We start from the raw sequence: 26,708 nt of genomic DNA on the forward strand, positions 1-26,708 counted from the left end.
ACTTTAGTCATCGTTACAAACCTTGTTCCCTTATCAACTGACGCTAGATTTGTTGCTTTCAACTTTTTCGGTTGTCCTTTTCTCTGCGTTCCCACTGAGCCTCTCCTGCTTTACCTCGCGTCTTCTGTCTTACCTCAAGCTCAGTTCCGTTACCGTACTTCCGCTCACAAAGGGGTTATCAAAATAAGAGCGGGTAACATTATATTCATGTAAATCTTATGTTTTTGGTCTTTACAACAACTTTTCCTGTTAGGCCTTTGTGCCTTTCTCAGGGTTGACCCCCAACAAAGCATCTAAATCATTACTAGAAGAAAAAAAACGCACCAAAATTAACCTTTAAATTACATTCTAACAAACTGGCAGGATCTAATTCAGGTATATGTGAACAGTAACTATTGGACTAAGAAGATATTGCATGGAAATGTGAAACCATTATAAGATAAAGGAGAATATTAAAAGGAAATCCAAAAGTATCTCAGGTACTTAAAAGTATCTCCACTGACCATCATGGCTTGAAAACGTGCGAAGCATTGCAGTTGCTCTGTGATTGGATATAAAAATAAGCACAAATAATTTTTTTACATTTCTGTCATGCGAGACTCAATGGGTTATTCATTTAATTTTTCTCTGGAAAAACACCAACACTACTTACTATCTGTGCCAAACATTGTGGTTGGTGAGTGGTGTTGATGCGTCATTTCCTCCTCGCCTCTTCAATATTATTAATATTATGACCAAAGATGTCAAATACATGAAGTGGTGGAGGGGTTGAGTTTAAATTCGAGTGAGATACATATGATTTGTTGGTGGTTTCTACTTCTTACAGATGAAATATTAAAATGCAAACTCACTAACATCACACAAAAAAAACACAATACCCCACTTCCTTGCATGTTTACTGTTCATTTTACAGCAGTATACAGTTTATGCTCAATGTAATTTCAGCCATTTTTATAGTGTATCTTCAGGCCCCACTTCTGTTAAACATCTCATCACACAAACTGAACTCTCTATTCTACCATTCAAAGGTTTAGGGTCATTTACAAAAGTTCATTGTTTTGATAAAAATATTGTTTTGTCCATCAGTGTACTGTGTACATAAATGGCTGTTAATGATGGAATATCTGATATAAATGTATCTGTATCTGTCACTTGACTGATTATTAGAAAACCCTTTTACAATGATCTTTGTAGAGAGAGCTGACGAGTTAAACTGATTAAACATGTTTAACTCACAATTAAGTATCCGGTACATCAGCAAACATGGGTTGAATAGTTTTTTCTATTTGTTGTTCTGTTATTGTTATTCTGTTAAGTAGTAACACATTTGTATTTAAGTAAGGATATTATAGTACATATACCAAAATTTTTTTACATTTACTAAAGTACTGTTCTGAGATACAATCAGACTTTAGATTTATCTGATGGTTAAGATGGCTGACCACTTTAAGATGAAGTGGATAGTGGTACTATCAACATAACCATCTTAATCTGGTTAAGAGAGTTGAGCAGCCAGTTAAACCTGTTTTGGAGTCAACAAGAGGAACAAATTCATAAGTTCAGCTAATGATTTCTTTTGAAACACCGAGTCATATTTTTGCATCATCGTTTCGAGAGAGGTTTCACTTATGACCATTTTAATAAAAGCCACGGCGACCCTAAGCTGACTCAGGCCTTCACAACGTTCCCTTGGCAACCCAGCGAGTCCCCAGAAGCGCCGATAACTTCGCGAGACGCCAAAGTCTCGCCCATCGCGAGACTTGGTCCCATCTCGGCCGCGGAATCCCGGAAAGATGGCGTCGCCGCCAGATGAGGAGAGCTTGGAGTCCCGCATCAGTGAGTCACGCTGAGTTCTCGCCACCGCGGCGACGTGGTCGACGACGCGCGACACGCCGACGCGGCAGCCGCGCTCCGAGACGCGGAGACGAACCGCGGGCCGCCGATAAGCCCGGAAATCGCCGCGTAGCGCCGCTGCTGCTACTAGCCAGGTGCTGCCAAGCAAGCCGCCGCCGCGGCGGCGATTCGGCGTCGCGTCGCGATACCGCGCCCAGGCCCGTAAATAAAAGTGTCGCCGGGGCCGCGACAGGGACTTTAGACAGCGGGTTTAGCCCGGTGCTCGCCCGGAGGAGGAGTTGACTCGTAGGTTAGCAGGTGATCCTGTTCGGCTCCCGTTTCCTGGAATCGTCTGTCCGACTTTACTAATCACCTTTACTAATTAGTGACGGACTTTCATCGTCCTTTTTACACTTTCTTAATTATAATCCATCCTTTATACGCCGTTATAAGTACACGCAATGTATCATGGGTACGCGGCAATAGCAGTGATTTGACGGTGGATCTTCAATTCCAGATCACTGTAACAGTAGAGACAGCGCTGTACACAGTCGTGGCCAAAAGTTTTGAGAGTGACACCAACACTGGTTTTGCTGCTTTTTAGATCTTTTTGTCAGTTGTTTCTGTGATATATTGAAGTATAATTACAAGCATTTTCTAGGTTTCAAAGGCTTTTTTTGACAACTACATTGAGTTTATGCAAAGTGTCAATATTTGTCATTCTGGTCCTTTTTTTCAAGACCTCTTCAATCCGCCCTGTCATGCTGGGCCTGTTCCATCCTGACTGATTGAACCCATTCCTTCATAATCAGTGCTTGGAGTTTGTCAGAATTTGTGAGTTTTTGTTTGTCCACCCGCCTCTTGAGGATATGACCACAAGTTCTGATTTGGATTAAGGTCCTTGGAGATTCCTGGCCATGAACCCCAAATTTCAAGTTTTTTTTTTTTTTTTTTTTTTCCACAGAGACACTTAATTATCACTTTTGCCTTATGGCACAGTGCTCCATCATGCTGGAATAGACATTGTTCTTCACCAAACTGTTCTTGGATGGTTTGAAGAAGTTGCTGTTTTGGCACCATTATTTATTCATTTCTGCATTTTTAGGCAAAATTGTGAGTGAGGCCACTTCCTTTTAATGAGAAGCAGCCCCATACATGAATGGTCCCAGTATGCTTTACTGTTGGCACGAGTCAGGACTGATGGTGGTGCTCATCTTATCTTCTCCAGACAAAAAGATCGGAAAGAGGCTTCATCAGAGAAAATTATTTTCTTTACCCCAGTCCTCAGCAGTCCAGTCCCTGTACATTTGCAGAATATCAGTCTGTCCTTGTTTTTCTTTGAGAGAAGTGGCTTCTTTGCTGCCATCCCTGCACTGGTGGTGCCCCGATCCAGCAGCTGAAGGAGGCGGTCCTGGCGTTTACTGGACTTTCTTGGGCACCCTGAAGCCTGCTTCACCACACTTCTCTACTTGAAGTTTTTGATGGACTGATAAATGGTTTATTTCGGTGCAATATCCTTGCCTGTGAAGCCCTTTTTATGCAACGCAATGATGACTGTACCTGTTTCCCTGCAGGTAACCATGGTTAACAGGAAGAACAATGATTTCAAGCACCTTTTTAAGCATCCAGTCTGCTATTCTAACTCAGTTGGCATGACAGAATGATCTCCAGCCTTGTGCTCCTCAACACTCTCACTTGTTCACAGAAATGATCTCAGCAGGTCCTTCTGTTGCAGGGCTGAAATGCAGTGGAAATGGGATTTCTGGGTTTTAAGTTCATTTTCATGTCAAAGAGGAACAATTCATCTGATCAGTCTTCACAACATTCTGGAGTATATGCAAATTTCCGTAATAAAAAAACCTGCAAACTTTGTGAAAACCAGTGTCATTCTCAAACCTTTTGGCCATGACTGCAAGTGTTTCAACACTTTCTGCTCCAAAAAAGATCAACGTATTGCTTTATCAACTTTTTTTTTTCCTGTGCTGCCCGTGCTGTCAACAAAACCATTGATTTATTTATACTGCATGGTGTTCGAATCTTTAAAGATTCTAAATTTCCTGTTGTGTACGTGCATGTGTTCCTCAGACAAAGCTACCAACCCTCTGAACAGAGAGGCTGACTGGGACGGCATTAAAGCCTTCTGTGAACAACTCAATCATGAGCTCGAAGGGTGAGTCTTCATCGTTTAAAAACCGCACACTGTGCCCGAATACACTGTACACTTTCCCGTCATGCATTCCAGACATACTTTATTCTTCATGAAGTTGTGCAACCAGTAGTTCAAAGTTTCCCACTTTCTGTTTAAAAAGTTGAGTATGTCAATGTATGAGTCCTATGTGTGATTTAAAGGTCCCCTGTTTTTTTTTTTTTTTTTTTTTTTTTTTTTTTTGGGGGGGGGTTTAGATCGTTCTTATTGTCCTCCTAATACTGTATCTGAAGTCTCTTTCCGAAATTCAACCTGCAGAATTACAGCCACTTTGATCCAGTCCCACAATGAGATGTCCCCAGGACGGCGTTTCAGTGTCTGTAGCTTTAAATGCTAATGAGGACGAGAGAGGCGGGACAAGAAGGAGAGCAGCCAAATGAAGTTGAGGGGGCATTCGCGGAAATGACATTGACAACACCATTCACCAAACACAATGATTGCAGCAAACAGGAAGTCGTTTCGGCATTTTTCAGGGTCTCGCATGACGTAACTTAAACAATACGTTTGTGCTCATTTTTACATCCAATCACAGAGCAATTGCAATGCTTCACACGTTTAACCATGACGGTCAGTGGAGATAATGTTTTAGGGGAGGGGTGGGAAATTCTCAAGGCGGAAAAAGCATGAGAAACGGCCGGTAACCTTTCCCCTTATAACATCATAAGGGGACATTCCAGATCCGACCGTCTGAGCTGCTGCCTTTTTGTGTCATTTTTAAAAGAGCAGTACTAACTAATTTTCTCCAAAGGGAACATTTAAATGAGCATTTCTGTTCAGTCTTCAATAGATTTGCATCCCTTTACTCACCAGTTTTAATGATGTAAAAATGTTTTTTTTTTTTTTTTTAATTAAGTCCTCAACTGGCTACAAGGCTTCTGGCCCATAAGATTCAGTCCCCTCAGGAGTGGGAGGCCATGCAGGCACTGATGGTAAGCGCTGTCCAACGTCTAGATACCAAGAATGATGTAGAATTTAGGCCCCAAATCCAGACGGCATAGCCTACGTGGGATTTGTGTTGTGTATTCAAGTGTATGTCTGCTCCAGTAGGATGATCTCTAACTTCCATTACTGTGGCTCTGAGATGGTTCCTGTTCTCCTTTCTTCTACCAGGTTCTGGAAACTTGCATGAAGAGCTGTGGGAAGAGATTCCACAACGAGGTGGGCAAGTTCCGCTTCCTGAACGAGCTCATCAAAGTGGTTTCTCCAAAGGTACAGAATCTGGTCGATTTGGCTAATTATTATTATTATTTTCTGTTTAGCCTTTTGTGGTCATTACAACTATTGGAAAAAACTGACCTCAATAGGAATAAATGAGGATAAATGTCATTAAAAATGAAACTCAAATATTTCACTGGTCATTGTGAAAACCACAATGAGCATTGATACCACTTATAGCATAGTTTTAAACCACAAGTGATTGTTTTTGTCATTGTGAAACACTGCAGCACAACACACAGTGACAACGAAATGTGTCCTGTGCTTTTAACCATCACCCTTGGTGAGCCGTGGGCAGCCATGATAGGCACCCCGGGGAGCAGTGTGTGGGGACGGAACCTTGATCAAGGGGACCACCTTGGCGCTTTGGGATTTGAACCCGCTATCTTTTGATTGATTCCACATTCTTACCCACTAGGCCACCATTGCAAATAATGGTAAGGAAACAAACCCGTAATCAGAAGGTTGCCGGTTTGAATCCCGAACTGCCAAGGTGCCACTGAGCAAAGCACCATCCCCACACACTGCTCCCCGGGTGCCTGTCATGGCTGCCCACTGCTCACATGGTTAAAAGCAGAGGACACATTTTGTTGTCACTGTGTGCTGTTGTTCACAATGACAATCACATCATGTCACATGTTCATGGTAGTAGCCTAGTGGGTAACACACTCGCCTATGAACCAGAAGACCCAGGTTCAAATCCCACTTACTACCATTGTGTCCCTGAGCAAGACACTTAACCCTGAGTTGCTCCAGGGGGACTGTACCTGTAACTACTGATTGTAAGTCGCTCTGGATAAGGGCGTCGGATAAATGCTGTAAATGTAATGTTTTTGGGAGGTTCTGTGCTGGATGTTGGCACATAGAATGTATGCTGACAACTTTCATTTTATTAACTATTCAAAAATCGGATACAAAAATAATCTACTCTATTGGTTATGGCTTTGCCATATAGCATTTAGTCATTTACTTGACTGAAATTAGTAATTCGTTGCAGCCTACGGTTGTGTTTTATTTTTCCCTTCCATTTTACCCAGTACTTAGGCTCACGGGCACCTGAACCAGTGAAGAAGAAGGTTTTGGAAGTAATGTACAGCTGGACAGTGTGGCTTCCAGAGGAAACCAAGATTTCAGATGCTTACCAAATGCTAAAGAAGCAGGGTGAGGAAGCACCTTTGTTGCACATGCTTTTGGGGCGGGGAGGATATAGGATAAAAATAACGTATTAATTTGGGCCGGAACCATGTTTGCCTTTCCAGGTATTGTGAAACAGGACCCAGTACTTCCTGACGACAAGCCACTCCCACCTCCTCCACCTCGGCCGAAGAACGCTATTTTTGAGGATGAGGAAAAGTCTAAGGTAACACATTGCAACTTTTGAAATTCTTGACCAGAATGGGTGTCCTGGTAGCACTAGCCCCAGTAAATACTGATTGTACGTTGCTCTGGATAAGGGCGTCTGATCATTGTCGTCTTTTGGCTTCTCCCATCGGGGGTCGCCACAGCAGATCAACCGATCTGCTTGTCCGTATAAGGTCCCCTATTAGGAAAAATTCACTTTGTGAGATTATTTAACATTAATACGAGTTTCTCTAGTCTGTCTATGGTCCTGTAGTGGCTATAAATGGCGATAGGTGTAAAGAGTGCTTTGGTCATTCTGTTTCACCGTTCAGAGAGCGGCAGCTCAGAGAGTCTGATCTGGAATGTATGACATCATAAGGGGAAAGGTTACCTCCCCTTTCTCATGCTTTATCCGCCCAGAGAATTTCCCACCCCTCCCCTAAAACATTCTCCAAGGCTTCCAAACATGTGTAGCATTGCAGTTGTTCTGTGATTGAATGTAAAAATGAGCACAAATGTATTTTTTGTAGTTAATGACATCATTTCCGCTAGTGCTGCACAATTAATCTAATCATAATCGCGATGTCAGTCTGTGCGATTACATGAATTCAAAAAGTTGCGATTTAAATGATTTTTACCTTGATTGGATCGGCAACATATCTGATCTATTCTCTCATTCTCTCAAAGTTTGCGAGCTGACTGAAGTCACACTTCAGTCGGATGTGATGTGTTTGGTCACATGACTTTCGATTCAGAGACATATGGTTAGACGGCGCATGACGCGCTGCATCGTACGTCAACGTGGCCGCCATATTACGAGAGGCTCTGCTGTGGCGTGAAGCATATACATGTCTATGGAGAGAAGTGCATACAAAATGCCTCACTCTTGTGCTGCTTGGGGCTGTACAAACCGCTGTATGCTCCAAACCAGGGATTACATTTCATAGGTAAGGCTGGACAATTGTTTTGAACATATTTGGCCATTATAAAATCCTGTTGTATAAGTCTTAACCTTAGCTAAGCTAAGCTACTGAAGCTATGCATTCAAGTCAGCCTCCAAACAATGTTTTGGCTAAACGTGGGCATTAACTATTTAGACTGTTCTTAGCTGTTTAGTTAATTTTCCTCAAACTTTGAAGGTTTCCTAAAGAAATTCACCTCAGTTTACAAATGTTAACCTTAGCTAAGCTAGCAAAGCTATGCATCCCTGTGTTCAAGTCAGCCTCCAAACAACGTTTTGGTTAAACGTAAGAACTATAATATGGGATTTTATAATGGCCAAATATAATCAAAACAGTTGTTTAGCCTTACCAGGGTTTGTCGTTCAGTAATGTAATTCAGACAGCAATGTAAAGAGTTTTTTGTGATTTATTTAATTTTGTAGAATATTGTATTTTGAAAGCACTGGGCATTTCAGGTTGTTATAAGTAGTTTGTATGTTTCACTTTGAAATTAAACATTTCACTATTAGTATGCGGCTTTTCATTGATATACAAGCAAGTGTCCTTTATCATATCGCAATATTGATCTCAATAATTGCAATATGTCTTTTTTTTCCCCCAAATCGTGCAGCCCTAATTTCCGCAAAAGCCTGCTCATTTCTATAGGCCACTCTTCCCTGAATTTTGGAGAGATACTTCAGATACAGTTTTAGGGGACCAATAAGATCGATATAAAAACCAGGGCACCTTTAAATTACAAGGTGTAGTAGTTTTTTAACAGCTCTGACATAAATTAATTTAACTGTTTTTAAACGGACTATTTAGAATATTAGTAAACATAAATGTGAATAATAAAATGTAAAAAAAACATTTCTTTATTGTGTGTCTGGTTTAGTTTATATGCTGATATCTCATCCTCCCCCCCCCCCCCCCCCTCATCTGTGCCCCTGAAGATGCTTTCTCGCCTCCTGAACAGCACTCACCCTGAAGACCTGAAAGCAGCAAACAAGCTCATTAAGGAAATGGTGCAGGAAGTAAGTGGCACCTCTCTGATTTTCATTATGAGCCTCATATGAACTCATATGTCCACATGTTTTACATTGACCAGCTGCATTTCGAGCCATCCCATAAATTTTCTACAATATTTCACATGATTCTTTAAAATACAAGCGTTAAGGTCTCTGCTCGCAGCGAAGAAAGGAACTACTTTTTGGGGCAGTGGTGGCCTAGTGGTTAAGGAAGTAGACACGTAATCAGAAGGTTGCCGGTTTGAATCTCGATCTGCCAAGGTGCCACTGAGGTGCCACTGAGCAAAGCACCGTCCCCACACACTGCTCACCGGGCGCCTGTCATGGCTGCCCACTGCTCACTAAGGGTGATAGGTTAAAAGCAGAGGACACATTTTGTTGTGTGCTGTGATGCAGTGTATAGCAATGACAATCACTTCATTTCATTCACCCATGTGTACACTTTGATTTGCTACAATGAGCGGAAAAAATGTCTGTGTTCAGTCTGTGTTCACCTGACTCCACAAATGGCAAAAAAATGTCTGTGGCAGTTTTTCTGCTTGTTGTTGCAAATCTAAAGCCACTTTCAGGCCAAACGTGGCATGAGCTCAAGGCACCATGCTTGCTGTGCAAATTAAAAATATGCGGTAAGACGATAATGTCATGTTGTAGATATCTGGACACTCAGAGTCTGATGAGATCAGCTTTTCTTAGTGTTAAGATCAGATCACTCCTAGTGTTCAGTCATACGTTATATTTTCATTTCCTGGGCAATGACTTTGTTCCCCACAGGACCAGAAGCGGATGGAGAAGGTATCCAAGCGGGTCAATGCCATCCAGGAGGTTAAAGAGAGTGTGAAGTTGCTGACCCAGCTGCTTGGGGACTACTGCAAGGAGACCAGCTCTCAAAGCAACGAGGAACTCATCAAGGTCAGCTGAGATACTGAGTCCAACCTAATGTAAATACACCAGTCAGCCACCACATTAAAACCACTGACAGGTGACGTGAATGATACTGACTCATTACGGTGGGACACTTCTGCATGTGCAAAAGTTTTGAGTCTATTGAGTCAAGTATTGAGACAAAATTAATAATTTGTAAAATTCTGAATTACCATTTTCTATGATATGCTCACTCATGCTCGTTCATTATCCTTAACCACGTAGTCCTTTTACTCTGGGTTGCGGCTCCCAGAGCCTGTCCTGGGACACTGGGTGCAGGGTGGGGCACACAGTAAACCTAACATGGGGAGAGCATGCAAACTCCACACACAACAAGAGGTCGTAGTAGCCTAGTAGGTAACACACTCGTATATGAACTAGAAGACCCAGGTTCAAATCCCACTTACTACCATTGTGTCCCTGAGCAAGACACTTAACCCTAATTTGCTACAGGGGGACTGTCCCTGTAACTAATGATTGTAAGTCGCTCTGGATAAGGGCGTCTGATAAATGCCATCGTTTTGTGTTTGTAGGATCTGTACCAGCGTTGTGAGAAGATGAGGCCAACGTTGTTCCGACTGGCAAGTGACACTGAGGACAATGATGAGGCTCTGGGTGAGAACGAGATTTTTTATTAATGATCAAATCAACACTGAAAAGTTTTAAACTATAAACAGTCATAAGATTAAGATTTCCATTTTGTGGAGAAATGAAGCTGTCAGCCGCAGACGTTGTCTTGTAGTGCCTCTGTGGATTGGGCTGTACATAATAAATCACATTTACTGCTCTGAATATCAAACATAATGTTCAGAGAAGGATTGCACTAGCTGAGAATTCCTTGTATTTCAAAATCAGCTGAGATCCTGCAGGCCAATGACAGCCTGACCCAGGTCATCAACCTCTACAGGCACCTGGTGAAGGGAGAGGAAGTGAATGGAGATAGCTCAACCATGCCCCAAATGAAAGGTCAGTCAGCACCACACCAGCGTTAAATTAGCGACTTCAATCTCCCATCGGTTGACCTAGTCTTTCTGCTCCTGCACAGGACTCAGCACAGCTCTTCTGGACCTGACAGGACTAGACACATCACCTTCTGCACCGGCTTTCCCAGAATTCCCTTCGCAACCGACACCCTCGAACGAGCTGGGTATCAGCTTGCTGGATGATGAGCTCATGTCGCTAGGTAACAGAATCTGCATCACTCAGATCTTTTCAGATGCCGACCCTCTGTAAGACCTGGTTTGGAATTTAGTCTGCAGCTCTTATCATGTGACACTTAGGGGTGTGTCACTTAAGTCATCGCATGGATTTTTTTTCATAACTAAATTATGCTTTTAAAGTGTTTACCAAAGATCAAAAATGTGCCATGAAAGGTGCCGGGGAGCAGTGAGTGGGGATGGAACCTTGATGAAGGGGACCTCAGTGGCACCTTGGTGGTTCGGGATAGGAATCCACAACCTTCCGATTCCGGGTCCACTTCCTTTCCTGCTAGGCTTCCACTGCCCTTCTTGTAATGTGCCGTGGTTGAACTGAATTGAATCCTTTGTAGACAGGATCTGAAGGCTCCAATTCCTTTAATTGACACACAGATTATCTATTATTATTATTATTATTAATTATTATTAGGGCTGCACGATTTGGGGAAAAAGACATATTGCAATTATTGAGATCAATATTTCGATATGCGATTGCAATATGATAAAGGACACTTGCTTGTATATCAATGAAAAGTCACATACAAATTACTAATAGTAAAATGTTTAATTTCAAATTGAAACATACAAACTACTTATAACAACTTGAAATGGCCAGTGCTTTCAAAATAAAATATTCTACAAAATTAATCACAAAAAACTGTTTACTTTAAAAAACATTACTGTCGAACGACAAACCCTGGTAAGGTTAAACAACTGTTTTGATTATATTTGGCCATTATAAAATCCCGTATTATAGTTCTTACGTTTAACCAAAACGTTGTTTGGAGGCTGACTTGAACACAGGGATGCATAGCTTTGCTAGCTTAGGTAAGGTTAAGATTTGTAAACTGAGGTGAATTTCTGTAGGAAACCTTCAAATTTTGAGAAAAGTTAACTAAACAGCTAAGAACAGTCTAAATAGTTAATGCCTACGTTTAGCCAAAACGTTGTTTGGAGGCTGACTTGAACACAGGAATGCATAGCTTCGCTAGCTTAGCCTAGTTTAGCTAAGGTTAAGACTTATAAAAAGGGATTTTACAATGACCAAATATATTCAAAACAATTGCTCAGCCTTACCTGAAATGTAATCCCCGGGATCTGGTTTGGAGCGTACAGCGGTTTGTACAGCCCCAAGAAGCACAAGAGTGAGGCATTTTTATGCACTTCTCTCCATAGACATGTATATGCTTCACGCCACAGCACAGCCTATCGCAATATGGCGGTGACGTTGACGTACGTCTACCCATATGTCTATGCGAATCACGAATCTAAGGTCTCCATTGAACCGACCAAACGAGTCACATTTAAATCGCAGCTTTTTGCGTTCATGTAATCGCACAGACTGACATCGCAATTACAATTGCGATTAGATTAATCGTGCAGCACAAATTATTATTAATTATATAATTATTTAATCCAGTCTCACGATTATTTGAACAGAAGCTCTAAAAATTAAGCATTGTAACACATTTTGGTTAAGTGATCTGATGATAATGACATCTGTATAAGAATTATGGCTTATAAAATTACTCAGTGTGGAACACTGTTTATGGTGAAGAATGATTGTTATTATTTTTTTTGCCAGGTTTGTCAGACGTCACAACATCCAGTTGTAATTTGGGCTCTCAAGCTGGAGATGCAACATGGAACTCTTTTCAGGTATGCAAATTTCCAGTTAAATCCAGTAGAAATAGTTGTTATAACAATGGAACAATTAAATCGATTACTGAAAGAGTTGGCAACAAATTTCATAATCGATTTGTTGGGTTGCATGATGCGGAGACATTTGATCTTTTAAAAAAACACTTTAGTTGAGCAGAGTGAACAACAACAACATTTATTTCTTATATAGCCCATAATCACATACAGTATGTCTCAATGGGCTTTGACTGGCCCTACAGTTGACACCCCCCCACACTTGACCCTTCTGCACACAAAAAATACTCTAGGATAGACCACAAAGAAAGGTAGAAACCTTGTGAAGGAGTGATACAGAGAGGGACTCCCTTCCAGGGTAGAGTGAGCCTGCAAGTGCTGTCAGTGATTGTCCAAAAAAAAAAAAAAATGACTGGCGGCAGAGAAAAGATACAAGGCCATAATTTTAACACATACTTTTATGCTACACACACACATTTGTATGAAAAAACGGTGCTTTGAATGGCATTTATAACATCTGTTGCCTGACGCTGCCTGGTCTGTGCACGTGCTCAACAACACGCGTTACGTGGGATTTTTTTTGCACCACGTGTGATACCTGGTCAGAGCTCCCCTTTCACACTGTGTTTCATTAAGAGTGATTGTTAAAAGCAGAGGACACATTTCGTTGTGCCACCGTGTGCTGTGCTGCAGTGTTTCACAATGACAATCACTTCACGTCTTACCTCTGCATCCCGCCCACATCAACACGATCTGAGCGGCTGTTTTCTGCAGCAGTCAACATAGCCTCAAAGAAAAGAGCCAAAAACATGTGGACATGCTCACAATTTTTTTTTTTGTGTTAGTCCATTTTTATTTTATTATTATTATAACAGCTCATGGAGCAACATGTTTGTGCACTTTCTAAAGATTTTAGTTCTGTTTTTGAATAAATGAATGCGTTTTTTTATTTATTTATCCGATTCTCTGATTTATAATTAAAAAAATAGACAAATTAATCAATTAAAATAATTGTTAGTAGCAGCCTTATATGTTATATAAATGTTTGTGGACGACGAGCTGAATGCATTATTTTGATGCCACAGTCATCCGACAGCGTGGACACTCCAATCCCAGCAGCCCCTGCATCCGTGCTGATGCCAGAGTTGACGACACCCGCTAAGACACATGCCGGTGTGCCCGCCCCTCCCAGCAACGCGCTGGATGAGCTGGACATGCTGGGGAAGACTCTGCTGCAGCAGTCCCTCCCCCCTGAGAAGCAGCAGGTCAAATGGTAACAGTCAGGGTGTGACCGGATGACATGGATGCTCATATAATTCATGAACAAACATTTACTGGGTTCCTATGATCATTAAAAACCTGGAAAATTTGTGGAATCTGAAAAGAGAAGGCCTTCTAGGCCTTCAAAAGTTTTGGAATATGAAATAAACAAGTTGAGGAAAAGTCATTTATAACATGATGTGCAAAATTCCCGTAAGGCTGCATGAGAAATGTTTTTTCTACGTTTATAAGTACAACATTTAAAACAAGTGCAAGTCTATATTATCTTTGACCACATCACATGCTGTGCGTGTTGCTTCCATATTCCAACACGCGCAGCAGCAGAATTTGAGTTTGTTTGCTAATTATCCATTTGAGTCATTTATGGTTTTTATTTAATTTTATTAGTATTCATTTGTAAAATTGAAATGTGACCTTGTTTTTGCTTAATCAGGGACAAGCTACAGCCCCAGTCTAGACCCACACTACGCGACCTTCAGACAAAGTCCACCAGCAGCCCCAGCCCAGCTTTTCCGCCTGAGCTGGCTGCTCCATCGCTCGGCCCGACTACCAGCCACGCCCCCCAGAACGACATCTCCTTAGCAAACGTGAATGTACCCCTGGAGTCCATCAAGCCTAGTGAGTGTGAAGTTTGCTGTTCTGCAGGCCTCTGAGCCTGTAGGTAGACGCTGAACAAAAATTAACAGTGGTGCGGTTATTAAGACCATGAATTAAACTTTCAGAATGTTGTGAGTTCTTGCATTTAGAATTTTCTGTTTCAAACAGCATATGCATTTGATCAATTAATCAAGGTTTGAGTTTAGGAATATTAACCCTTTAAATTTTCACAATTCTTTATTTTTATTTTTTTTTAGGCAGCCTGTTGCCTGTGACTATCTTTGATAAACACAGTTTACGGGTGCTCTTCCACTTTGCAAAGGACTGTCCCCCAGCTCGTCCTGATGTTTTGGTGGTCATCATATCCATGCTGTCTTCTGCTCCCATCCCAGTCACCAACATACGCTTCCAGGCGGCAGTCCCCAAGGTCATTGCCACTTTTTCCTCATCTCCCATGTCTGATTTGAAACTCATCAACCATTAGATTTTTGTTTTGGTTGATGGTGTGTGGTACTAGTACAAATCTTGGGTATCTTGATGATTCTCTAACCAGACAATGAAAGTGAAGCTGCAGCCCTCATCGGGAACCGATCTGCCGGCCTGTAACCCCATCCTGCCTCCTGCTGCCATCACACAAGTCCTGCTTCTGGCCAATCCACACAAGGTCAGCATATTTTTTTGTGTCTTCCACTTCATCACATTGAATATTTTAAACCAGCATTATGAACACAGTAGTGATGTAGCAGATTATAAAGTCTGTGTTCAATCAGTAGTACTGTCTACTTTTAATGCACAAAAACTCAGCGGTGTTCACAATTTGTGTTCAATAAGCAAAAAAAAAAAAAAAAAAAAACTGATCATTCTCAAAATATTTTCACTTTATAACGTGATACAATTAATCCTATACTATATCCATAATTCATGTGAAAAGATAAAACCTGTGCTATATTATAAAATGTTGACGATGGGTAAACTTTGATACCAATGCTTCATTGTTTCTTCAAAATGCATATAGACTCTGCATATGCATCTTTTGAAGCAGTGTTTAGCTGTCCAGAGGTTTTGCAATGGGAGGAGCTAAAAACTGTACTCAGACCAGCCAGAAGGGGCGCTAGACACTGATGCAGCATCCATGTATTTATTTTCACTTTACAGGAGAAAGTACGATTGAGATACAAGCTCACGTTTGACCTGGGCGAAGAATCACATGACGAATCTGGGGACCTTGAAGAGTTTCCATCTCCAGACAGCTGGGGAAACCTTTAGGTGGGGGGATGGACTGATTCCTTGTTACCCTTCTGCTTCCTGTTCATATTGCCTGATGGGTTGAACTTGCACACGTAGTAAACCAACAGTCTCGCTTTTGATCTGCGACCTCCACATTTCCAACTTCCTAACTGCTGTGTTTGCTTTGCACCAAGCCCACCATCTTTTGAACTGACCATTATTATTATTATTATTATTTTAAAAAAACATAATATTCAATCATGGCCCTGTCCTTCAAAACAATGGCTGATTGTCTTCTGTGACATGTAACATTTGAATGATAAAACATTGCTGTAATTTTCCAAGTATGTCAGACCTTTTAAAGCAGAATGTCTGGCAGTGTGTGTGTGTGTGTCTACATGGCCTTAGGAGTTTCAGTGCAACGTATAACCATTTTTGCTCTCCCTGTGTAGAATCAGCAACGCTGAAGGTAGACAGACCACATAAGGTTTACAGTTACAAAGCGGCAGACAACGCCGGTAACTCACCATAATATACAGACACAGAAATATCCACACAATATCCCTTTACACTCATTATTCACCTTTTATTCTTTTGCTAATTATTGAACTGGTTGCACGATGATTGGTCATGATTCAGTGCTGTTCACTGTCAAAAGAGAAACAAAAGAATGTTTGACACCTTAGATCATTTTTTTTTTCTTTGAACCTGGAATTTTTTTGTGTAGTGTTGCAGACACCCATAACAATTGGGTTTTTTGTGACTATCAAAGCAAACCATTTGGTACACATGTAGCTAAATCCATTCCCAAAGAATTTTGAGACATTATGAAATGTGAAAAATAATTGAAAATGTATTTATTTTATAGTAGATTTTGGGTGCAATTTAGATATGTGCAAGTCACTGAGACGCTTGATGATAGTCATAATCTCTGCATCAAATCATTTTATTATGCAAAATTCTAACTTTGGAACATTGTAAATACTGAATGATTACCACAGAAATATGTGGCTGTAGGTGATGTTACAAATTCATGATGGCACAATAGGCCATTTTTGAATGACCATCTACTTGTGTACCAAATTTTGTGACAAAATGTGCAAATTTATTTGAGAGTTTGATCTGAACTTCACCAAACTTCCCTGTATTGTCCGTAAGGTTGTCACTTTGGAAAATGAGTCAAGACACCAGAGCTGAAGTCTTAAGTCTTGTTTTGAATCTACCGTATGTGCCTGATCTGACAGTTTCTCTTTAGTCTGATTTATTTTGTAATGTCAATGTATATAACTGTGTGCGTCACCTCTTGTCTTTGTTTTCCCATTTTTTGTGTGTTTTGACGTGTTTTTTTTTTTTTTTGGTTTACGTTTTCAACAAGAACCCCCCCCAATGTTTCAGAATCAATGCTGTGACATCAAGTGTTAACGTTCCTGGTCACCAAGTTAAGGATGTGGGGACAACTGTTGCTGTTTTAAATTCTAATGAATGATTTATGCAACTACTGTACCGCTTTAAGCGAAATCTATAGTTTTTCCACTCCCAGCTGCCAGTGTCGAATCTCTTTGTGCATCCTTCTATGAGACTGGATCAGTTGCATTCCTGCAGTCGCCCTCACTCATGCCCCTCCCACCAGTCATTTATGTGTGCGGTACAGACCCTGTAAATGGTGTGGATATTGCATTAATGTTCATTTGCCAACCTGAAATGCACAGATGCTAAATCATCACAGAGGCGAGTGGAGAGAATGTCGTGCACATATGTATTTAAGGTAAATAAAATCTATGGTTTTGCTGGGGTAATTTAAAATGGGGTGTCATAGTTATCGACAAAAGTAAGTGAAGTTAATTTTTCCAGGATATCGACTCATTAATAAACTCTTCTGAGTAGATAAGTGAAACTTTACCACAAAGTTAATGATGCAGTATGGTGTCCTCCTGCCATACGTATTGCTCGGCAGTAATATGTATTTTTGACGCATCCCCCTGATGAGCTGTCACTTTATAGTGGTTTGTGTTGTTTAGGGTCAAATTTATTTGTAAAGTGCTCACCATCCTGCAATTAATACAGATGGTGTAAAATGTGGTCAAATTCAATTAATGCTAAAAAAAAAAAAAATACAGACATCGGGGACCAAGAAGGCTGGAGAGTACAGGTAAGTTCGGAGCCTTGATTTAAATCTCTCAAAAGCGTCGCATTTCAGATATCGGCTGATCCCACAAAGGCTGTCACTGTTTTAGGTGACAGCCTTTGTTTTAGAAGTTAGATTTGTGCAGGTACATGAGGTCGTGCCAGACCATTTTAGGTTTTAAAAATCACTAACAAATCCTGAAACTGGATCCTATAACAGAATTCCAACCAATTCAAAGAGGTCAAATGCTGGATTTATATTGTCCTGTTTTTTTAGTCCTAGGATTGCTGCTGCAATCTGAGGCCATGACATTTTAGGGAGTTTCAAACAAAAAGTGTTAAAGTAATCCAGCCATGGATTATTGAAATAAGACATGATGTCATTTTTACCATGTGATTTGCTTTAATATGTCACATTTCTCAGGCATGTTGCCTAATGGGAGCATGATTAGACAAAAAAGTGCTGGACCCAGGATACACTCCTGAGGAACACCACGGGGTGCAGAATGACATATGGTTCAGATATGAGGTGAACCATTGAAGGTCTGTGCCTTTAATGCCAACCCAATGATCAAGATGGCACAGGAGTATAGCGGCAATAATACTTCTAATGGGACCAGTTTGTTGGTCACCTTCAGCAAGGCAATGATGCTATGGCAGGTTTAAAGCCTGGGTGAAAGGGCTAATAAATAGAGTTAAAACTGATATAACCATGCTTCCAGCATTTTAGACAAAAATGGTTTAGGGATTTTGGACATTTTACATCCAGATGATATTGACAACCAGGTGCTTGAAACAAACCAGGGCAATTCCAGACACAAGAAACAAATTATGAATGAATTTTACCTGCAGCAGACAAGACATTCCTTGCCTTGCAAAAGTATTCACCCCACCCCCTTACCTATTTTGTTACATTCGAACTTGTTATAAATAAGATTTAAAAATACTTTTAATGTGATGGGTCTCCACAAAAAAGTCTAAATTAGAGAAGTGAAATGAGAAAAATATCTAAAAAAAAAAAAACAATAATAAAAAGAACCCTATATACATATGTATTCACCCCTTTGCTATGCTCCTAAAATGTTTTGGTGTGACCCATGATCTTCAAAAGACACATAATTAGTGAACTATAAATCACCCTTTTCCGAAAGGCCCCAGAGGCTGTAACCCCAATAAGCAAGCGGCAAACACACCTTGAAGATCAAGAAGTCAGGGGTGAAGTTGTTGGGACGTCCAAGTCAGAGTTGGGTTAAAAAAATCCCATCGCGTTCAAATGGAAAGAGTAAATGCCAATAGACGGCCACCCACCAAAACTCACTGACTGGGCACGGAGGCCATTAATCACAGACCAAATGTTACCCAGAAGGAGTTGAAGAGTTCCACAGCAGAGACCGGAGTATCTGTCCATATGACCACTTCATAGAGCTAGGTTTTATGGAAGAGTGGCCGGAAAAACTGGAGCAGTGGTGGCCTAGAGGGTACGGAAGTGAGCCCGTAATCAGAAGGTTGCTGGTTCGAATCCCAAGCCACAAAGGTGCCTCTGTTGTGTCACTGAGCAAAGCACCGTCCCCACACACTGCTCCTCGGGCGCCTGTCATGGCTGTCTGCTGCTCACCAAGGATGATGGTTAAAAGCAGAGGACACATTTCGTTGTGTCACCGTGTGCTGTGCTGCAGTGCATCACAATGACAAAAAATTACCAGATGATGGCGCAATTACACTGCTTAGCGACACGTCGCGTATGAATGACGTCACGCACCGTCGCGTTAGAGTAGCGTTTTGCGTCTTCTCAGCGCGTGTTGGAGTTTAGATGTTAAAATGGCAAAAGACGGTGCAGCAAAACTCTCCAAAAACCTGCTTCGGATGAAGGTTAGAGTACACTTGCAAATGCTAGATAAAATGAAAATGGACCTGACTGTACGTGTTTCTGAAGTTTGATTATTTGGACACTTAGTACGCTGAGCTTGTAAGGTACATTCAGCAGCGAGGTACATAAAAGACCAGAACAGGGACATGCGGAACGCACCATTCCTCCACGTTGATTTATGTCTGTAGGACACTGACTGCGTGAGCTACAGTCTAGTGGACGCCGTGTAACAAATGTGTTCACCAGTATTAATATTCTGTTTCTTCTCACAGTTGGAAGGAACCAGTGTGGAGTCCAGCCGGTGTCGATATAAGTTCAAATTGAGCTTTATTGTCGTTTCAGCTATATACAGTACGTGCTAGACGGTACATAGTGAAACGAAACAACGTTTCTCAGGAACCTGCTGCTACCGATAACATTGAAACAATGAGACAGGCAGTGGGTGGTAGTAGCCTGGTGGGTAACACACTCGCCTATGAACCAGAAGACCCAGGTCCAAATCCCACTTACTACCATTGTGTCCCTAAGCAAGACACTTAACCCTGAGTGTCTCCAGGGGGACTGTCGCTGATTGTAAGTCACTCAGGATAAGGGTGTCTGATAAATGCTGTAAATGTAAAAATATAACAGTGCTAAACTGGTGAAATTAATGATAAATACACGCTGATTCTCTTCTCTGCTGACCTCACTAAAGAAGACGCTCGGCTTAATTTGTATACAAAAATATTGATATTTGATGTCCCAGTAATTATACAATTTCAGCACATAAAATATTTTTTAACCCCCCTAGAACTTATTCAGTTAGTGTGTGTTGTCGATGTTGGCCAAAACTCTACAGAGTAGTGACTGTATAAACTCAACTTTCTCTGTCCATTTACCTGATTGTCTGATTGAATTGATCATTTAAATTAATTATAAAGGCTGGACAATATGGCCTAAAAATCTTGCTTTGGTATATACAACATTTATCAGATGCCCTTATCCAAAACGACTTACAATCAGTAGTTACAGGGACAGTCCCCCCTGGAGACACTCAGGGTTAAGTGTCTTGCTCAGGGGCACCAGCAACCCTCTGCCCCTTGCATAGAGAGCAATGTGTCTAAACCTGGGAAAAGTAGAATGGATATTAATGAGTGAATGAACAGCAACTTCTTGTTAAATACCCTTACTGTGTCCTAAAGCTTTGGTCATAAGGACATTCAAAATGTAACAAATTATTCATAATTCAACATGTAATGTAGTAGATTTAGCTACACAAACAATTGTGAAATTTAGTAGTACCAGTTCAACCAGTGGAAACATTGGTCTGATGTACTGAATTCTTTTTATCTGCACATAGCTGTTGGTGTAAAAATCTGCCAAACAGCAACTAAGCTTGATTCTATTAAAATGTCATTTATTTGGTCCAGACGTTTCACACACAGAATATTCATTTGCATTTGAGTGCACCAGGGAAAACATAGTGGGATAGGAATCACCAGAACATGTTCTCAACATCTACTACATCTGAATGTGTGTGATTGTTAACATTGTTTACCATTTTAGTTAAGGATTTGAGGCTGTCGCATTTTCTATAGATTATATCATTTGGACTGTTCTGTTGACTGTGTGGTAGAAGTGAATGGGCGTGTCTGGCTTATTGCGGGACTTATTCTTGTATTTTCCCCTTGCTCTGTAGTTCATGCAGCGAGGTCTGGATGATGAAGTGAAGAAGCAGCTGGAAGAAGAGGAGAAGCGAGTTATCAGTGATGACCACTGGTACCTGGACCTGCCGGAGCTCAAGGCCAAAGAGTAGGACATCTCACAATGTTTGACCTGTGTCCAGTGGAGGGCGGGGTTATTCCTTGTGAAGTCATTAAAAATGTTTCTTCACAGAATGAGGGTTAAAAAAAATATATATATATATATAATATTTTGCCAAACATGGACATGGATCCCACAGCCTGAACACCACCCAAACATTAAACACCCAAGCATTCTTCTAAATATTGAGGTCAGCATGATTTCAGGCTTTGGTGTAGAGTAGAGCTGAAATGTACTGTGAAAACACTTGTCATGTTTTAAAGGCCCTCTATTATAAGAATTTCACTTTGTGAGATTATTTAACATAAATACGAGTTCCCCTAGCCTGTCTATGGTCCTGTAGTGGCTAGAAATGGCGATAGGTGTAAAGAGTGCTTTGGTCATTCTGATTTAGAGAGTGGCAGCTCAGTCGGTCTGATCTGGAATTTGTCCCCTTATGATGTAATAAGGGGAAAGGTTACTTCACGTTTCTCATGCTTTTTCTGCCCAGAGAATTTCCCACCACTCCCGTAAAACATTATCTCCACCGACTGTCATGGCTTCCAAATAGTGCTGCACGATTAATCTAATTGCAATCGTAATCGTGATGTCAGTCTGTGCGATCACATGAACGCAAAAAGCTGCGATTTAAATGATTAGTACATGGATTGACGTGTTTGGTCACATGACTTTCGATTCGGAGACATATGGTTAGACGCCGCATGACGCGCTGCATCGTACGTCAACGTCGCTGCCATATTGCGATAGGCTCTGCTGTGGCGTGAAGCATATACATGTCTATGGAGAGAAGTGCATAAAAATGCCTCACTCTTGTGCTGCTTGGGGCTGTACAAACCGCTGTACATTCCAAACCAGATCCCGGGGATTACTTTTCAGGTAAGGCTGAGCAATTGTTTTGAATATATTTGGCCATTGTAAAATCCCTTTTTATAAGTCTTAACCTTAGCTAAACTAGGCTAAGCTAGCGAAGCTATGCATTCCTGTGTTCAAGTCAGCCTCCAAACAACGTTTTGGCTAAACGTAGGCATTAACTATTTAGACTGTTCTTAGCTGTTTAGTTAACTTTTCTCAAACTTGGAAGGTTTCTTAAAGAAATTCACCTCAGTTTACAAATCTTAACCTTACCTAAGCTAGCAAAGCTATGCATCCCTGTGTTCAAGTCAGCCTCCAAACAACGTTTTGGTTAAACGTAAGAACTATAATACGGGATTTTATAATGGCCAAATATAATCAAAACAGTTGTTTAACCTTACCAGGGTTTGTCGTTCGACAGTAATGTAAAAGAGTTTTTTGTGATTTATTTAATTTTGTGGAATATTGTATTTTGAAAGCACTGGGAATTTCAGGTTGTTATAAGTAGTTTGTATGTTTCACTTTGAAATTAAACATTTCACTATTAGTATGCGACTTTTCATTGATATACAAGTAAGTGTCCTTTATCATATCGCAATATTGATCTCAGTAATCGCAATATGTCTTTTTTTTTCCGCCAAATCGTGCAGCCCTACTTCCAAACATGCAAAGCATTGGAGCTGCTTGGTGATTGGATGTAAAAATGTATTTTTTTTAGTTCCATAATGCAAGACCAGTGGGTTAAATTATTTTTTTTGGTGAACGGTGTTGGTGACATCATTTCCACGAATGCCCCCTCAACCTCCCCTCCTCGTCCCACCTCTCTCCTCCTTATTACCATTTAAAGCTACAGACACCGAAATGGCGCGTCCTGGGAAAATCTCAATGTGGGACTTAATCAAAGTGGCTGTAATTCTGTACCAAGGGTGAGATTCAGAAAGAGACTTCAGATACAGTATCAGGGGACAATAAGACATATATAAAAGTAAAAAATTCTATTAACGTTAGGGGACCTTTAAATGCAAGTTAATTTTGTGGAAAAGGTCTGAAATGTGAAGACACGCACATAATTTTTTCTTTCAATCTTACTTCACTTAGAAATTACATAATTGAGGAGAAGAGTTTTGTACCCTGTGAAGACTTGGTTTATGGACGAATGTCTTTTAAAGGCTTCAATCCGGAGGTTGAGGTAGTTAAACCCCACAAGCTTCGTCATAATCTTATTTATTTTTCACTTATTAGTTGGCATTACAAATGTTTTGTCTGCACTGTTTTACTCACAGAAGCTGATGTTGGTGATGAACTCAGGAAGCCGGAATGAGGAAGAGGAGGACGTGGGCAAAATGGAAAGTGATATAACGGATGAAGAGATGGCCAGAAGGTGTGGATTTTTATTTTGTGATTACGTACATCCTCCCACCACACGTTCTTATCACTATTGCTGGCTCTGCATACACCCATATGAACTGTATTAAGTTCATATGGGTGAACCATTGCTGGACCCTTATTATTATACTGAAGAAGGGACACTGGGAAAAGCATTTCGATGAAAGCATGTATTTAATTGTGTTTAACTTGGTGGTACATGTGTCACATTCACATGAGTGCCAGCACCCAATGTTTACCAAATGTCCTGCAGAACATTTCTTAAAGCATTGCACTGCCTCTGCTGTCTTTCTTTTTGTCCCTGAGCGCATGACTTAAAAGGTCCATGGTCCAATTCTGATGCTCACATGCACATTTTGTCAGTAGACATGGGTCTAGCATGGTTACCCTGACCCGTCTGCAGCTTTGCAGCCCCATAAACAACAAACTGTGATGCACTGTGTGTTCTTTCGGGCTAATGGGCCACAGAATCTATAGGAGGGACAAATGCAAGTCTAGTAGTTCCAGGAAGGAAGACACACTCTGGCCAGCACTTGATTACCCTGGGTAGTTCATGTCAGGTCACAGATGAAGTGCAATATGAGCCAGAGGTGTGAACCTTCGTTGGTCTCATGATCAGATTATCACTGCCTCGATTATTGATGCATCAATTTTTTTTTTCTACATTACGTGCTGTTGTGTTTTCAAACACGTCAGTGAGATGAGAGTTAAGTCCTCATTCAAACGTGACCATTTTTCTGCTCGTTGGAACAAATCAAATCATCCACACAGTGTTCAGCACCAGCGTTCCTTCGGCTGCGTTCGGATGGCATCAAATAAAGGCTGCATGCAATGTTTTCTGCGTGTCAATTCCTGCTGAAATCCAGACGAGCCTTAACCAGGGTCAAGCGAACAAATGCAGCTACAAAAATGTGTATGCTGTTCGTTTCACTGCTGCACTTTAACTAGAATTCAATGTCGTTATGATGTAATCGATTGTTATGCCGAATCGTCCATGTCTGCATCACGACGCATCAATTATGAGATTCATTTCAACACCTCTAGTGTGAGCTGCATCGAGGGATCATCAGGAAAAAAGTCAGAACGTGTCCAGTTTTAAAGCCCACTGAGGTTGTAAATGAGCGTTTTATGCAGGTATCAGCATATGTTGCGGAAAAGCTTGACTGTAACGTTATGTAGCTGATATTTAAATATTGAGCCCAAATTCTCATTGGAAGGTTATTCCATAGCTTTGTGGCTCTGTAAGAAGATTCAGGAGTAAGTAAGCCTGCTCCGTTCGAACAAAGGAATTGTCATAGGTTATGCGAGTCTAGTATGTAAATAAGATAAACTGGATTGTGACCATTCAAGGTTTCATGAGTAAGAAGAAGGATCTTAAAGTAATTTAAGATCCATGATCCTCTCTATGGTACCATAGAGAGGAAAACACCCACATGGATGTTCAGATTATGTCCCCACTCAACACCACAGTGAAATATAAATACATGGGAATGGTGTATTAATATGTTGACTTTCTTTTCACAGGTATGAGAGTTTAGTTAGCAGTATGAAAAGAACGATGTCCAAAAAGCGGGAGCGGTCAACGTTGGAGGGGGGAAGAACCCAGAACAATCACACAACAAGGGCAAAGAAAGTGTTTCTGAAGCCTCAGGACTGAGCGAGTGACCTGAGACATTGTGGAATGTAAATTGGTATTTTAGGTTGCTGGTTTTTATTAAACCTTTTTTTATGTTGTAAATGCTGTGTGTGCGTCTGCTGTTTGTGTTACTGCCGAAGCTGCTTTCATCTGGTCTGTTCATTGTGGTGATGTTGTTCCCTTTTTTCTAGACAAAAGTTGTTCCGTATGGTTTATTTGTGTCCCACCATCGAGGTCCATCTAAGAATCTCTCTTTTTCCCTCTCCCCTCTCCACTCAGAAAATTCTTGCTATGCAATATGGACATGACAACGAATAAATTACTTTATTTTCAATCATAGAGAATGAAAGAAATTGATTGACATCAGTTTTCTTGTAAAAGACATTTCGTGTTACCTAAAACCTTTTATTGTAACTGAAATATGGGGATGAACAATTTTTGTGTGTCAGAATATGACAGAATATTATAGATCATTTATTTATCTCGGAAGGAAATTCAGAAGGTTTTTTTCCCAGTGTTTTAAACTTAAAATTGAGTAGAGTACACACCATATATACATGTAAACATGGTTCAATAACAGAGCAAAAGATGCGGTTGTGGATGGTAACATTTTATTTCTATGGAGGGGGGCGTCGACAGCATTCTGTCACTGAAGCTGCTCCTCTGTCTTTGGATGATGTCATACAGGGGATGCAGTGGATGGTCCGTGATTGTCAGGAGCTTGCTCGGCATGCTTCGTTCTGCCATGGATGACAAACCGTCCCGTTCTGCGCTGAGAAAGAAGCCAGCCGTTCTCACCACTTTGTCCAGTCATGAGGTGTTAGTGGCTTCTCCTTCTTCTTGCAAAGACTAGGGCATCCACCACTTCAACAGTTGAAGAATCCAGCCTTTTCTGCACAGAGTTCCCAGATATTTGTTAGTCGCTTCATTTACATTTACAGCATTTATCAGACGCCCTTATCCAGAGTGACTTACAATCAGTAGTTACAGGGACAGTCTCCCTGGACCAATTTTGGATTAAGTGTCTTGCTCAGGGACACAATGGTAGTAAGTGGGGTTAGGCAAGTGTCTAGGCAAGTGTTTTACCCACTAGGCTATTACCACACTAGTATTACCACAGCTTCACATTCCCCTTTTATTTTTACAGGCTCAGGATGTGGCCTGGACCCCCTGAAATCCACCACCATCTCCTTTTATTAGTGTTAAGGTCACACTATGACACAAAGTCCTGGATTAGTGTCCTGTATTCCTCCTGTCCATTTCTTATACATCCAACAATAGCTGTGTCATCGGCAAATTTCTGCACATGGCAGAAGTTGTACTGAACATAACTGCAGAGAGTCCTGTGCTGTTGACCACAGTCCTCCCAGTCAGGCAGTCTGTGTTCCAGTCCATTAGGTGCAGTTTGTCCTGGCACTGGAGAAATCCATTTTCAGTGTCCAAGTGAGTGAGAGCTCAGTGTAACAGGTAGATACGAGTATATTCTACTCCTACTTTCTCCTGGTATGAGGGCGTGGCAGACCTGTGGCCGTAGATGGTGAAGCAGCAGCTGCTCTATGGTCTACATCAGGTGGTTGTTCCGGTCTCCCAGGTCCTTT

The 26,708-nt window shown here is 41.1% G+C and overlaps 2 protein-coding genes across 2 annotated transcripts; both read left to right on the plus strand.

The window, feature by feature from the left end:
* Window positions 1–1,765: 1,765 nt before the first annotated feature.
* Window positions 1,766–17,245, plus strand: gga1 (golgi-associated, gamma adaptin ear containing, ARF binding protein 1). Its single transcript, XM_028972682.1, has 17 exons — window positions 1,766–1,836; window positions 3,919–4,003; window positions 4,893–4,968; window positions 5,150–5,248; window positions 6,292–6,415; window positions 6,514–6,614; window positions 8,490–8,570; window positions 9,336–9,473; window positions 10,019–10,100; window positions 10,341–10,451; window positions 10,531–10,668; window positions 12,267–12,340; window positions 13,423–13,610; window positions 14,052–14,236; window positions 14,473–14,642; window positions 14,769–14,879; window positions 15,371–17,245. Exons 1-17 carry the CDS (start codon window positions 1,794–1,796, stop codon window positions 15,479–15,481), a joined length of 1,917 nt encoding a protein of 638 aa, XP_028828515.1. The 5' UTR covers window positions 1,766–1,793; the 3' UTR covers window positions 15,482–17,245.
* A 2,075-nt stretch (window positions 17,246–19,320) lies between these two features.
* mphosph6 (M-phase phosphoprotein 6) lies at window positions 19,321–25,212 on the plus strand. Its single transcript, XM_028974010.1, has 5 exons — window positions 19,321–19,435; window positions 21,112–21,224; window positions 23,187–23,277; window positions 23,372–23,469; window positions 24,999–25,212. Exons 1-5 carry the CDS (start codon window positions 19,385–19,387, stop codon window positions 25,129–25,131), a joined length of 486 nt encoding a protein of 161 aa, XP_028829843.1. The 5' UTR covers window positions 19,321–19,384; the 3' UTR covers window positions 25,132–25,212.
* The last annotated feature ends 1,496 nt before the right edge of the window (window positions 25,213–26,708 follow it).

Source organism: Denticeps clupeoides, chromosome 3 (genome assembly GCF_900700375.1).
Source record: "Denticeps clupeoides chromosome 3, fDenClu1.1, whole genome shotgun sequence".
In the NCBI taxonomy this organism is placed as follows: Eukaryota; Metazoa; Chordata; class Actinopteri; order Clupeiformes; family Denticipitidae; genus Denticeps; species Denticeps clupeoides.

Excerpts from the sequence above, each read along its gene's own strand:
- gga1 (XM_028972682.1), top strand. The coding sequence starts at position 1,794 with ATGGCGTCGCCGCCAGATGAGGAGAGCTTGGAGTCCCGCATCA. Across the intron at positions 9,474-10,018 it reads GCAACGAGGAACTCATCAAG|GATCTGTACCAGCGTTGTGA; the intron begins GTCAGCTGAGAT and ends TTGTGTTTGTAG. Across the intron at positions 10,101-10,340 it reads GGACAATGATGAGGCTCTGG|CTGAGATCCTGCAGGCCAAT; the intron begins GTGAGAACGAGA and ends TTTCAAAATCAG.
- mphosph6 (XM_028974010.1), top strand. The coding sequence starts at position 19,385 with ATGGCAAAAGACGGTGCAGCAAAACTCTCCAAAAACCTGCTTCGGATG. Across the intron at positions 19,436-21,111 it reads AAAACCTGCTTCGGATGAAG|TTCATGCAGCGAGGTCTGGA; the intron begins GTTAGAGTACAC and ends CTTGCTCTGTAG. Across the intron at positions 23,470-24,998 it reads GATGAAGAGATGGCCAGAAG|GTATGAGAGTTTAGTTAGCA; the intron begins GTGTGGATTTTT and ends TTCTTTTCACAG.